This window comes from Gadus macrocephalus, chromosome 23 (genome assembly GCF_031168955.1).
Source record: "Gadus macrocephalus chromosome 23, ASM3116895v1".
Classification (NCBI taxonomy): Eukaryota; Metazoa; Chordata; class Actinopteri; order Gadiformes; family Gadidae; genus Gadus; species Gadus macrocephalus.
Window position 1 is genome coordinate 11,261,536 of NC_082404.1, and position 14,385 is coordinate 11,275,920.

Consider the following 14,385-nt stretch of genomic DNA (forward strand, 5'->3'; position numbering starts at 1 on the left):
AGCAGAAGCAATCTTTGGCCAACGCCAAGGAGCAAGGAGTAGGCCTACTTCCTGAATTGTCATTGGGTTTCGAGTTCTACGGCAAGCCGATTGGGGAAAATACATAGTTATAAGCTTACGCAGGTTTAAATAGCAATTGTTTGAAAGGATACTATACAATGCTTTATACTAGGACTATTCTATGTGTGCCAAATGCCTTATTTTTTTGTATATCCAAATACAATAGGCAGCTGTGCATCGTTTTACTTTTTAACATGTAGTGATTTGAGTTGTTGAAAACTTGTTGAAAAAAAGAGTTGAAAACTCAGAAAACCACTAACTGGACGTCTATTCAGAATACAACAAGTTTAGTTTCTGAGTAGACCTTTGAATATAAAACATAGGTCATCGAACTACGCCTGAGGGGGAGAGCGACAGCACAGGCGTCAGCATCCGTTTGGAAAGGAGAGAGAGCAACCAATACTGTCATCTATCACACACACACACACACACACACACACACACACACACACACACACACACACACACACACACACACACACACACACACACACACTAAACTGTGACCAGTTTAGTTAAATTTGAACTGAAAAAAAGCTGTGTTGATGTGATACTTACATTTATTTCAACATCAATGATTACAATGTACCCTAAATATAAACTGGTGGGTCATTTCATAACATGATAATCAAGTCAACGATGAGAGATAATGCAGGAGATACACATTCGTTAAAATTGTAAATGCATGATCAACAGTGAAATACACGTGATGTTGAATTGGGGTTAAGGAGTGGATAGTGAATTTTGGACAACAATGGACTTGATGAAGCTTTGGGGCTACTCTTCTCTGGAAAATAATACTCCCTTCTTTGGAAATTATACTGGGTCAAGAGTCTCCTGGATTGTGATTATTATAACATTCCTGAGGCACAAATCATGTCAAAGAACGCAAAGTAATGGTACTGTAACAACAAAAGCCTTTTTATTTATAGTTCATACTTTGGGAATGTGAAAATGTCCCCCCCTGCCCCTCCCCCCAGAGGCAGACACATAAGATATACAAATCTCCGGGAGCATCACTTGTCTTTTCGCCCTTGTGCGGCCTGTGCTACAGGTCTGTAATGGACTATGATCTGAACTAAGATGAAGCAGTTGATGACTAGGAAGAGCAGTCCGGCCAACCAGATGGCCAGGAATGTGTTGTGACCTTTGAACTCCAAGAAGTAGGCAGGGCCCAACCAAGCACCCTTGCAAAGGGAGAGAACATGTGTAACTTTGACTGAGTGACTGAATCACATAGGAGTTGATACTGTGTTTTTCTGTATCAAAGTGTATGAGTGCACCGCAAAAAGAAAAGAAAAAAATTGACATCGATAGCTTTGCAATTCAAAAACATTGTCATAATAATTACATTGATCCAAATGTACAAAAGGATAAAAAAATATCCACATATCTTTTTGGTCTTTAATGGGAAAAAGTTCATGTTACCTGTCCGGTGAACCAGAGAGCCAGCAGGGCCACTCCTTGCCATGTTGAGAGACTCAGGTTAGGGATCACCAGTGGGAGCAAGCACAGGTACCACAGGAAATACTGGAAAAACAAGGACAGAAACATAGCCAATCAAGCACCGGCACCCAAGCAGGAAGTAATGGAGGAACAAGGTTGGACCATCAGCCCACAAATGCAGCCCAACTCTACACATTGAAATTAACAAAGAAATGAATGAAACCAATTATTATTATTTTTTTTTATACCACCTCAACCATATTTAAAAATCATTCTACCATAATAGAGTAATGTTTATTGTCACAACATAAAGGGACATTTTGTCGTCGCATTGCCCTTTGTTTTCTACCCTTTGTGTTCTGTGCATTTACGCTCTGTACCTGCGAGGTGCAGACTTTGTTGAAGGAAACAAAGATGGCCGTGTGCAGGAAGCAGCAGAGCGCCAGGTCGCGGTGATGGACCCAGGACACCAGGAGGAGCAGCGCTAGCTGGGGCACGAAGGCTGCCAGGCCCAGCCACTGGCTCCACTCACTGTCTGCATGCAGGATGAAGAATTACTTTATTCCCGAATCCAAGTTCCATAGAAAGACAATATAATGGACGATGCAAATACAAGGTCGACAATACATAGACATAACACAGCAGGGAGAAGCACCACGTGAGAAGCCACACCTAGAAGAGTTGCTTAGGCAGGGAAAACGATTTTAGTTGTCAAGTCCTTGGCAATGCAGTAGTAGGGGAATATAAGCAACAACAATCACGTTACCATATAATGAAAAAATTGGAATTTCCCTGCTATAAGTGGCATATTCAAATAAAAATTATACTTATTTTTCAGTTCCCTGCTATAAGTGGCATATTGAAATAAAAATTATACTTATTTTCCAGTTTCACAAACAGCTCAACTAGTGCTGCATTGGAGTTGAGTGATGGCTAGATGGATGGGAGGATACCAACCTGCAGTGAGATAGAGCATGTAAAAGTATGGGGAGAAGTTGTGCCTGATGTCCCTCCTGGTCAGGTGGTAGAGGTAGGTCTCATGGAGGAAGTCCCAGCCGTACCTTAACATAAAGGGACGAGACAGACAGGGGAGGGTGTTGGTGTTACCACTGAAGGTGTCTGAGGTGACCCTTCATGTTTCATTCAATTTAGATTTAAAAAGGTTCTTGTGGCATACAGCTGAACAGACTTGGCAGAAATTGAATATAATATTCATGGTTGTTTTAATTATCGCACGGAAATATGAATTGATGTGTTTTCGTCACCTAGGAATGAGCACTTTACATCTACATAGAGAACTATTCTACAGAGTACACCATGTTAGACCAGAACGGACCGACAGCTCTAGAGAGAACTCGTTCAAGACCTATTTGTGTTTATTTTTTAGTACCGTTGTTTAAGAGCATGATAATGTTGTGATGTTGTCTATAAAATGTGCCACTCTGTTTCAATACACTACAAAGATCTGAGACGCTAAACCCACTTTGGAGGATACTAAATACTGTTCTTCTAACCAAACTCAAATTTCAAAATATCTTTTTAAGGAGGTGACCCACATGTGATAGAAGAGTGCGCCAAGCCCAAAGAACACGATGGCTGCCACCACGGCGAACAGCAGCAGCTCTCCGTTCAGGAAGCTACGGAGGAACCCCCACAGACTGCTCCCCCAACCCCGGCGCTGCGGGTGCACTGCCTCCCTCCCCCCACCAGGGGTCACCTGCGTGCGGAGGGCCAGGGCGATGGGCAGAGCGTATGTGACCGGGTAGATCTTCATGTGGACCGACAGGCCGTACAGCGCTGCTGCCCACGTCAGACGACGGCCTTTAAAACAAAAAATGGACGCTTTTTAAGGATCAGGAAAAATAAATATAAATATGAATAGACATAAGAGTCAGTATCTATTGACATAGAAATACATTATATTAAACCAGTCTATATCAGAATTTCATTTTCTTCATTTTTAAGTAAGCCGTAAAAACAATGATACAAGGGATTTGGTTTGGTGCACTGTGCTGAAAGGCCCACAATAAACGCACACTAGGGCAGCATCGTATAGCAGTAGGTATAGTTTCATCTACTTTTACTTTACTGCAAGTGCAAGTTACAATGCCTCACTCCTTAAATATTCCAAAACAATCCAGTACATCCAAACATAAATCCTACAGCAAGATGTAGGCTATAGTACTGGACATCCCTTGGTAAAACTAGTCCAGCATTATCAATGTACATCACAATTCATTGTTCATATTCATCAGAACTCCTCCACAATGTATGTATTCTGCAGACCACTCTAGAACTTGTTCGCCGTTGTTGTGTCTGGCTGTGAGTGTGCGTGCATGCTGCTATGCGTAGGCTGAATCGCATCAAGACAAATCTGATTGGCCAATCAGCTAACCAATCCATCCTGGGCAGTGTTCCTACAAAGCTCTTGCCTTTTGTCATATGCACAGAGCTGAAATCTTTTTAGTGTGTCAATTTGTTTGAAATGACATGAAATTAATTTTCTTGTATGTACTGTTATATATGTTTAATGAACAATACACACAATGAAGAAATGTTTAAGAGTACATCTTTTTCACTCACACACACACACACACACACACACACACACACACACACACACACACACACACACACACACACACACACACACACACACACACACACACACACACACACACGTTATGTATTTTTCACTGATCCAAGCACTGCAGTACAAAAATGTGAAGTAACTTGTAATTTGAGTAACTTTGTAACAAAGTACTTTTTTACTCTTAGGTTTTCCAATTGGAACATTTACTTTTAGTGGGTAGATTTTGAAGGAAGTAATTGTACTTTAACTTGAGTATAGTTTTTCAGTACTCTACCCACCACTGGTTATACTGTGGACTAGGTGTAAACACTTCGACTTTGATGGTGTGAACTCAACCATGTCCTCCATTTACAGTATGCAAGTCAACAACAGGTTGTCTCTGAGTCCAACCCACCTTCTAGACACAGCAGTGTACACAGCACTAGGGCCGTCAGTATGGACTCGGCATTGCCCCGGCTGGAGACGCCCATGGGCAAGGGGTTGAGAAGCCACAGGGAGCAGACACGACACGCAACCTGGTCACAGATCAAAGATAAAATAACAAAGAGTTGGTTGTTCCCTCTCATCATTCAGAAAGATCCTGATTGATGAGATTCTTCTCATCATTCATCATGATTCTTCTAGTAAAGCCCTTTGTGGCTGTGGCTGTGTAAAGTAGCGTACTACACAAAAATCACCTTGCTTGACCACGGCAAACCAACTTAAATTACAGATGTTCTGATACTCTTTATTTCCGATTCTGATTCCGGAACTCGCCTGATACCGAGTATATACCGCTACAGCATCGAGCAGTAACTACTAATAGCACTTTTTCTTATTGAAGGGTTATGTATCAGTAATTTCTGATACTGGTATCGTTATCTAAACAACTCTTATTTAAACGGACCTCTGAGCTGATCCCCCGCAGGCAGAGGTACTGGTAGATGAGCAAGCCTGTCAGCACATCACAGAGGATGAAGAGGATCTTCCCGAACGTGAAGTTCAGGTAGATGTTGGGAGTGAGAATCCAGGCCAGGACAGGAGTGTAACGGTATGTTGATCTGTTGTATGGTGACTCGCCCTGTGTGAAAAACACAACAGCAGCACCGAACACGACACAAACACATTATGTACAGCAAAAGCCATTATCAATTGTGTCACTATTGTGGTGGCAACTACGTTGGTTGTAAGATGTATGTGTAGCAATGTATAGTGGTATTTGTATTTTATGAATTGCCATATCTGTATTGTATTGTGGTTTTATGATATTGAAAACTGTATTGCGTTATTAGGTGTATTTTATTGTATTTTCAAATAGGTCATGTATTGTGGTTCTATGATTCGATTTTCGTTCTATTTTAATACATGTCAAATCAGACAGTTGAAAATGATCAATACCCCTGTTGGAACTGTGTTGATTTGCACAGTCCATGTCAAATCAAATTCAAACATTTGATAGATCAAACCCCTTTGGTACCTTGCATCTGAAAATAATGACTTTTCCGAGTCACATGTAGCATAACTGATACACTACAACCACACATACCGATATACAAGATGAGAGATGACAAGTCTGCTTATGTTGATGAGGATACCTGAGTGATGAACCTCGCAGCATCGGTAAACACGTGATAGTCGATGTCTGTGTATTTCACCTCCATGGTTCTGTCCTGGTAGTCGCCATAAATTACCAAAGCGAGTCGTATAATAAAAGAACCGGGGAAAAGGAAATGTTTCTTTGTAATCCATGATGTATACCTTTCCATCTTTACAGCAGGTTATACGATTTATGGTTCAAATTGAACTCGAAGCAGCAATGCGAAGTAGTGGATGCTGGATGAATGTCCGATTATGTTTTCCTTTTCTATAAACTTCATTTTAAGCAATGATAACATTTACATTTACGGAAACTGTCATAAAGTTTTGTAAGAGCGTCTTCTAGTTTCGGTGTAAGCATGTTGATGGTTGAACCTGGAACCCGGAAATGAGATACGGTTTTTATGTGACGTAGAGGGTTGCCAGGTTTATCCTAAATCCGCAAGTTATTCATACAGACACACTCTTCTAGCTCGCTCCAACTAAGGGATTAGTAATTATTAATCAGCCTTGGTCTGAATATTGATTTGTTTTTCGTAGCTTGATCATATATGATTATTATTACTTATTTCCTAGTCAATACAAAAATCAAAATGTTGCAGCATGTTTTTCTTACTAGTTATTAAAAATATACATATTTGCGTGTATAAAAAAAAAAACAATTTATTATGGGGAATAATGTCAAAGAAACTAACCACCAAAAATGTATTTCATAATTTTTTGGTACATATGTTTAGTCTTTGTAATTGTAAGCCAAACACAACTTCACACACTTAAAATAAAGGTTTCCCACGGTTAATGACATCACCTAGCATGTGAGAGAAAAGTAAACTGCATTACTGACTGAACTACTGCATTAAAGGAGTTTATGTGGAGGACTTAAAGCAGTTTAGAATGGGCCTACATATGGGTGACCTAAGGCTGGAGAGTGACAAACCGGGGGTATACAGCGCAAGGCTAGTGTGTCATACCAGTAAATCCATGGTTCCACTCAGTGTTAACACAACAATTAACTGGATGTGAATGCATGCCACCAACATGAGTTACCTCAATACTAAAAACAAGTACATTTCAAAGCTTTGCAGCAACAACCCGGTCTGATCAAGGCAGGTCTCCTCCAGTTTAAAAGAAGAGTGAACACTTAATGAATGTAGGCAAGCGCTATATGCACCTCACATCGGAGGCTCTCACAGACACGTGTCCACCCCCCCCGCCCCCCACCCTCAGCCATCACTCAGGTGAGCTGTAGCGGCCGGCGAACAGGAGGCTCTTGCTGGGGTTGTGGCGGATGAAGAAGAGGAAGGGGTGGTCGGCGTCGAATCGGGGGGGTATTATGAGGCAACGAAACGTCATGACGGCAGCGGTGGCGGCGGCGGCCTCGGTGCCCTCCTCGTTGACCTCCACGAAGGCCTTGTGGACCACCTTGGACAGCACCAGGTCGTTGGCCGAGGACATGCCTATCGGAGAGGAGGAGGTGTTGAGGGGGTGTGGAGCTCTCTAGCACACTTGATACGGGGGCTGTGGGAGTGTTTCACTACCGCTGGCGCTGAACGAGTTTATCATTCACGACTGTGTGCTCAGGCAGTGCAGCCTCGGCAGTGGCAGCCGTTTATTCAATTTTTTTTTTTTTTTTTTTTAAGTTATTTATATATATATATACAGTGCTTATAGTATCAAGCAAATTGGAAATTGACCTTTTTTTAAAGAACGCAATATGGCAATACAATTGGATCACGCGATCCGGCTGTGAGGTCCCTACCAGAGAAGTCACTGAGGCCCTGGTCGAAGGCGTCCACCATGCCCATGCTGACCAGCAGGTCTTTCATGTCGTAGGTCTGGGTCATCTTGAATCGCGGCAGGCCCACAATGACTTCACTCTGGTCCATCATGTCTGGCCGGGTCCATTCCATGAAGGTCTCGTAGGTCAGCATCGCTTCCAGCTGAAGGAAGACAATTGGTGGTTGATTTGACTGTTAGCGTGTGGGATCTGATTCCATTGCAAGTGAGCCACCTGCTTTAGCTTGAATTCACTGTGACATAAAAAAAGATGATTGGCTCTCAGTTCGACGAGGAAGGGGAAGGGAGAGTGAGATGTTTTTCTCCGGGTAACGATGACATTACAGTTCACTGCCACTTTAACCCTGGTCGTTCTTTTTACTGCGTGTACCTCTCTGCACTGTTCCTACCTTCTCCAGGCCGGTGGTGCCGTCCTCAATTTCCATAGGGAGGCAGATCAGCATGCTGAGTTCTTTGCCTTCATAGGGCAGCTCCAGGATCTTTACCAACACATTCAGAGTACGGTATTAATCCCAAAGGAAACTGTTTGTAGCAATTTCTCAAGATAGAAAAATAGTAAGATAGAAAAATGATTGGATATCATTTTTCTATCTTCTATCTTCTTGATTTGTCTATCAAGTGAAACTTGAAAAAGGCCTCAGGCCGAAACGTTGTTCATTACAATATTATTCGGCATCTGAACAAGAGTGTGCGGTTTCTCTTAACCTGTCTTTATCACGTACACGATACTGTCACCAGCACCTCGAAAAAGCTATTAAGAATTGGTGTGCGTTGGATTTCTCAACAAATGGATATCATACATTAACATATTTATTTTTTTATTTAAATAAAATGTATGGAATCAGTGCACAGTATGACATTGTAATTATTCTGAAACAAAGAGGATTGCAGAAGTTACAGAAAATAAAGAATGAGCTTGGTGTACCACAAACCTAGCTGAACAATTAACACTGAATATTCGGCTGATAACCACTGATAGTTTAAATAGTACAATGGGGTCACCTGGCAATTCGCCTCAGGGATGAAGGCAAGAGGGAACCTTGCTTTCTGGTACATCATCTTCACTTTCTTAGTGTCATTCTGAGAGTAAAACAAAAGACGAGCAGGGTTATGCATTCATAATATATATTTCTTATTTATAATATTAATAATGATATAAGGTAATTGGGAGGTGGCTAGTGCATGCATTTTTATTATGTGCATTCAGCATATGTATTAAAAGAAATGTGTGTATATTAATGTATATATGCATATCTATTAAAAGAAAACACATATTGCCATGCTCATGGATTTTTCCTCAAGGGATTCTAGCTGCTGTTTTAAAAGCCTTGCATCCCCCGAAATTAGAATGAACTACAACAAGTGAAAACAAATGGAAATGTTGGTTTTGTAGAGATTACAAATGGTCGGGTTGTTGGTCCAAAGAAAAACTGTACAGAAGCAATACGTGTGTACTGTCCTCTGCTAATTTGATCCATAGTATGCGATCAAGGTAGCCTGCATCCTGCATTGCCATTTAAGGGAGTTTCTGCTCCTCTTTTGATTGCTAAGGTTAGAGGGTTTCATAACTGTATGGCCTGCGAAGGCCTTTGGGACTGTAACTGTAACTAAACACTGGTCAAACATATTTGACTTGACTAGTCTTGACGTTGCACACTCCGGTCAATAAGATCTGATCTAAGGTGTGGCTTGCCGTATGTCTCTTTCTAATCACAAGCATGATGAACGCTTAGACAAAACAGAAATTATGTTTCTTAGTAGATGTATGGAGATCAATTCTCGGTTCACCAAAGATATTTATCCCCCTTTTCGCAGACACCTGAAGCTTGTTACGAAATATAAACTTCTCACAAATGTTCCACATCTCTGACTCAAATCCCAACCGGACACTATAACGTTTCCCAGGCATGGAGGGCTGGCTGTTGCTAGTCATAGCCTGCAATCTGCAACCATTAGGTTGAGTTGTGGTGGGTGTCAGTGCCAGGATGGCAGTGGTGAACTGGCCCACCCTTGGCTCCGGTCTTGAAGCGCTACCTTGTTCAGTTTGAAGGCAGTCTCCTTGGTGGCTTCCTCCTTAAACTGCTCGTCCCACTTTCCCTTGAAGTAGATGGCGTTGACCAGCACCAACCTGGTCAGCGAGTCAACCACACCAGGTACCAACAGGTCCTTGATTTTATCTAGGTGAACAAAGACAAAGAATCAAAAGAAGGAAAGAAAATGTAGCATTTTGGTGGAAACTTCCAATTTAATGTGTAAGGTCGCAATGTGTAAGAATGAACCCCTCCCTGTGAGTATACGGGGACGTTCAGAATTCCAAAACTAAATGACAGGGTTCTGTTCACTCACTGGATGGGAAAATGAGGGATGCAAACTAGCATAGCTCAGCTGGCTGGGTGGTGTGAGTAGGAGGGATTTTTTGAGTGTCAAGAGAGGTATAGGCTGGCTAGAATTTAAATAATTTATTTTATATCAGGTATAACATAATACGATCATTGAAACCACCATTGATAACATTGTCAGGGTAGCTATAAACTGCAAACTAGTTGAAATGTAACACATTGCGACTTCAAGATAACACAATCTAACACACGTACTACTCACACACATACACACTGTATGTGTGTTTGTTTGCATATGTGTGTTTGTGTCCCACCTTGTGTCTGTTTCTCCACCCAGGTGTTTATCTCCACCCTGGCCTCCTCTGCCTTGGCTTGGAAGTCCACAGACTGGAGGTCTGCCTGGTAGTACTTCCTGGTTTCATCCAGGAACCCCTGGAAACATTCAACCAACCCCGCACATGCAGCGTAACACAATCAATTGCATAATACCTATAAATGGAGGATAAATAGGTCCAGGTCATGTATGGAAAGTCACATGATGAGATGATGGGCCTCTCACATTTTCTTTTTATTGACGTATTCATGCCATCATTCATCAATGATGCCCTTAGTGCTGGGCAACAATTAAATATGATCATTTATCGTCTCTGAGTTGTGTTCTGACTCCACATAGGCATGAATATGCAGATGTAAAACCAGACTAAACAGTTTTTTTGAGTGTTAACTAATTACGAGTAGAAATGAGAAGAAAATAAAGACAAAATACCTACCGTACCTTAAATTACTGTACAGAAAAGAAGAATAGAACTGCATTCCTGAGATTTAATCCTCACCTGAACAAACTGGTAGGTCTTCTCTCCATACAGCCTGTTGGCCAGACTGAGGGAGTACAGCGCGTCTGGCTTGTTCAGCTCGCTCAGCAGTTTGGAGAAGCTGGCGTTGATGTCCTCTTCGCCCTTCTGATGTTGCAGCGCCTACATCGTACAGAGTATGTGTGTGGGGAGGGGAGGGAGGGGGAGAAACACAACGTAAGACCACTGTCTGAGAGAGGAGAGGTTGCGGGAGAGATTGCCGCTTCCCCTGTCCACCAGCAAGATGATGTACAACCGCGTTCCACCACCCGAATGCTCACACAAATCAGACTAGAACGTAGTAAGTAGCAGCAAGAAATGTAATGCTACTGCCATTGACTTTGAAAGAGCCCACTTAGGCAAGGCAGAGTCAAACATTTGCTAGCCTTAAGGAAAATGACAGAGAGGGAAATTGTAGAAATATGTCAATATATGTCAATATATTATTTAGAAGAGGTATGGCATAATAAACATCTTGCTTTGTACACTTCTAAGGCAGGAGCTTAGTCTTCACCAGCTCAATCGGTCTAGCAATAACAACGATTAGCGCTTCCAGTATTTTTCTTACAGAAACAGCAAGAAAGAAATTAAACAACAGTCAAACACAGCATACACACTCAACAAGTCCCGCATTGGGAATGAAGGCACCACATTAGTAAAGAAGCATTCATGTTACACAGCATCCCATCGCATCTCATAACATCCCAGAAAATCTCCACTGGCTCTCTGGCCCCTTGACCTGCAGCCCGTTCAAAAGACATGCGCACAACGTCATAGCAGTGCAACGGAAGAGAAGAAGGAGCCATGTTATTTTCTTGGGGATAATAACGTTTTTTGTTGACTTCAAAAGACCCAATCAGCGCAGACACTGACCAGCCACCTGTTAGTGTTACTTAAGCTAGCTACAAAATGGCCCCGTTTGAGGCTTTGGCTCCTGGTACCATCCTCTTGAGCAGAAACGGTGGCAGAAAGGTGGTGGGCGCCCTCTGCTGCATCTGCATCTGTGCCAGTGCTGGAAGAGCCTGCTGCTGGGGTCCCTCTGCCTCGGAGAAGCAGAGCACCTGGGGGGGTTCGGCAGGGACTTGTGGTCACGAGGACGGCTGGGGAGGGCAGCTGTGTGTGTGTGTGTGTGTGTGTGTGTGTGTGTGTGTGTGTGTGTGTGTGTGTGTGTGTGTGTTTATTCAAAGGCATGCATTAACATGCAAAAAAAACTGTTAAGGTCAAGAGAATGGCTGTGCAGTTCAACAGTGTGCCAGCTTGTGTGTGCGTGTGTGTGTGTGTGTGTGTGTGTGTGTGTGTGTGTGTGTGTGTGTGTGTGTGTGTGTGTGTGTGTGTGTGTGTGTGTTTCCAAGCACACATGCATTTTCAAGCACACATGCATGTGAAAAAAAAAGAAAATACCCTGTCAATAGGCTGAGGTGTGTTCAACCCTCAATGTTGGTGGACAGGTTAAGGACCAGGGCCGTCGTACTGCGGGTGTAAGGTGGACAGCTGTGGGGGGGGGGTCCAAGGCAGAGGGGGGCCCATGGGAATAAAAAAATAAATAATCATCTTTGGAAATGTCTACCAGAATTTGGTGCGACGGCCCTGTTAAGGACCAATGTCGGTCAATGTGTTTTACTCCATTCAACTCCTGGGGAGAATTCCGGTGACTCAAAGCCCCTCCTTGCATTCATCACATACCTTTCTCTGTCAGTCTTTTTTTTTTTTTTTTTCTTTACACATTTACATTAAGGCACACATGGCTTCTTTTACTACCGTCAACGGACGATAAGGAGAGGGAAGCTATGGATGAAAACCAACTAGAAAGAGAACACCAAGGTCTAACCCCACGATTGTGCAAGACACCTGAATTTAGCACAATCCAAGGTAAGAGAAAATACAAGATCTATACAATCTAATCAATCTAAACAATTTATATGCACACTAGCCACAGAATTTAAGGGCATTTGTTGGCTTCAAGAATGCTACTGCATTAATACTCTACTTTAACATACTGTTAAGCATGCTGTTAAACATCCTTGATGTTTAAGAGCTTGCATCACCTATTACAGTAAAACGTAAATGATACGGGAAATCGTCATCCGCACTAACAGTTAATCCCCCGTTACCCCCATTGTCCATTCCATTTGGGAACATGTTTAATAAATATGTTTTTATTTCGCTTGTTTCATTAAATGTAATTAATTAACAGAGGGCGCCCCCAACACATTTGCCACTCTAGGCGATCGCCTTGCTCGCCTATGCCGATCGCCGGCCCAGCCTATTATCGTACAAGAATGTTGCGATATGCCTTTACCAACTTAATTATGCTTAACCTATGGAATAAACCCATACATTTACTGTGTAATTGGTTAGATGTGAACTCAACATCATTTTCAGAATACACCCACTTCGAATGGTGTAAACAAAATAATTATAATACATACTTTTACATTATGCGTATAATGCGCGTGTGCGTGCGTGCGTGCGTGTATACCTCTGACATCTGTGTGGAGGTGTTCCCCCGTGCACCCAGCAGCACCATGGCCAGGGCCGAAGAGATGCTGAGAGGAGAGTAGAAGACATTGCCAGACTTGTTTTCCTCCGTGATCTTTTTGAACAACGCCAGGGTAAAGGTGGTGTTGGCCTCGGTCAAAGGGGTTGAGGATGCCATTGTGTCTGATACAAAGAAAGAAACGTGAGAGAATAATGAAACATTAACTGTGTTGTATCCATTATGTCCGGAATTCACAAAATGCCCTGTCGGTCAAACATGAGAGAGGAAGAGGAACACAAGAAAAAACGCATACAAGTGAACAGTGCGAAGTTTTCCTTGATACCATCATTTCAATAGCCCTTGTTACAAACGTACAGCTGACATTTCAATTTGCAACATTGTAAAGTGAACAAGGTTGCAAACGCATCTGGCGTGACACTCACGCTTTCAGCATCAATCTCACGCTCATGTAGGCCTATGTAATGAAAATTGCCCATCTTAAAAAAACAAACAAGAACTTTTCCGTTCGTTGATCACTCACTAGACCACAGAATATATAGGAAACATCCTCGGTAGATCTGTCTATATCTATTCGGACCGACCGCGCACTTTAACAAAAAGTTATTTTATTTTTATTGTTATAACTTTTGCAAATTTTATTGAGGATTTCATTGTTACTTTGCACATTAAAATACACTTGGAAAAAATAAATATATGAACAAATATATATGGTTAATGGTTGTCAAAAATGATCGCCGCGGGCGTCCACTGATATTTTGCAGTCTCACTCCAGCCAAAGTAGGCTACGTGGCAAGCCTCAGTAATTGTTTTGAATATATTACTTTAGCATTTCACATGTCAGGAAGTGTTACCTATTCTGATCTAACGTTGTTATTTGTCATGTATTCAAACTGCGACACACTTACTTTAAACAATCCAAAAAACATAATAAATAAACCAAACTTAAAAAGATTAAACGGCATATATTTACCAATCAGTGTGTTCCTGTCCTTGACAAGCGACCAGTATAGGTAAGAGAAGTCTTTATAGATAATGTCGATGGTATTCGGAAAAGCCCACAACCTTTTGCAACACACACACACAACCTTTTGCAACACACACACACCTTTTGCAACACACACACACAACCTTTTGCAACACACACACACACACAACCTTTTGCAACACACACACACAACCTTTTGCAACACACACACACAACCTTTTGCAACACACACACACAAC

The 14,385-nt window shown here is 42.1% G+C and overlaps 2 protein-coding genes and 1 long non-coding RNA gene across 9 annotated transcripts in view; 1 reads left to right on the forward strand and 2 right to left on the reverse strand.

The window, feature by feature from the left end:
• LOC132452977 (leukocyte elastase inhibitor-like) overlaps positions 1–6,172 on the reverse strand; it is a 55,899-nt gene extending 49,727 nt beyond the window's left edge. For 2 of the 4 annotated variants that reach the window (XM_060045821.1, XM_060045819.1), the window contains exons 1-3: positions 5,674–6,172; positions 4,986–5,159; positions 4,494–4,614 (exon numbers count right to left, since the gene is read on the reverse strand). In XM_060045821.1, coding sequence (XP_059901804.1) covers positions 4,494–4,614; positions 4,986–5,159; positions 5,674–5,844 — 466 coding nt within the window. In that variant the 5' untranslated portion in view covers positions 5,845–6,172. Of the gene's footprint in view, positions 1–4,493; positions 5,160–5,624 lie in introns of all 4 variants that reach the window. The other 2 variants (XM_060045820.1, XM_060045822.1) reach the window with 2 other exon arrangements.
• LOC132452988 (uncharacterized) lies at positions 681–4,389 on the forward strand. The gene is made up of 2 exons (XR_009524544.1): positions 681–1,016; positions 3,875–4,389. It is a non-coding gene; the product is annotated as an uncharacterized LOC132452988 (long non-coding RNA).
• Positions 6,173–6,323: 151 nt separating the features above from the next.
• On the reverse strand, positions 6,324–14,226 carry LOC132452984 (leukocyte elastase inhibitor-like). Of its 4 annotated transcripts, none has more exons than XM_060045837.1 (10): positions 14,132–14,226; positions 13,141–13,322; positions 11,603–11,722; positions 10,644–10,784; positions 10,125–10,242; positions 9,506–9,648; positions 8,474–8,551; positions 7,861–7,950; positions 7,434–7,614; positions 6,324–7,131 (listed from the first exon to the last, which is right to left on the reverse strand). In XM_060045837.1, the coding sequence occupies exons 2-10, from the start codon at positions 13,315–13,317 to the stop codon at positions 6,905–6,907; spliced, it is 1,275 nt and encodes a 424-aa protein (XP_059901820.1). In that variant the 5' UTR covers positions 13,318–13,322; positions 14,132–14,226; the 3' UTR covers positions 6,324–6,904. The 4 variants fall into 4 exon arrangements, with proteins under 4 accessions (XP_059901820.1, XP_059901821.1, XP_059901822.1 ...); XM_060045838.1 differs by lacking the exon at positions 14,132–14,226 and adding an exon at positions 14,013–14,037; XM_060045839.1 differs by lacking the exon at positions 11,603–11,722.
• Between the last annotated feature and the right edge of the window lie 159 nt (positions 14,227–14,385).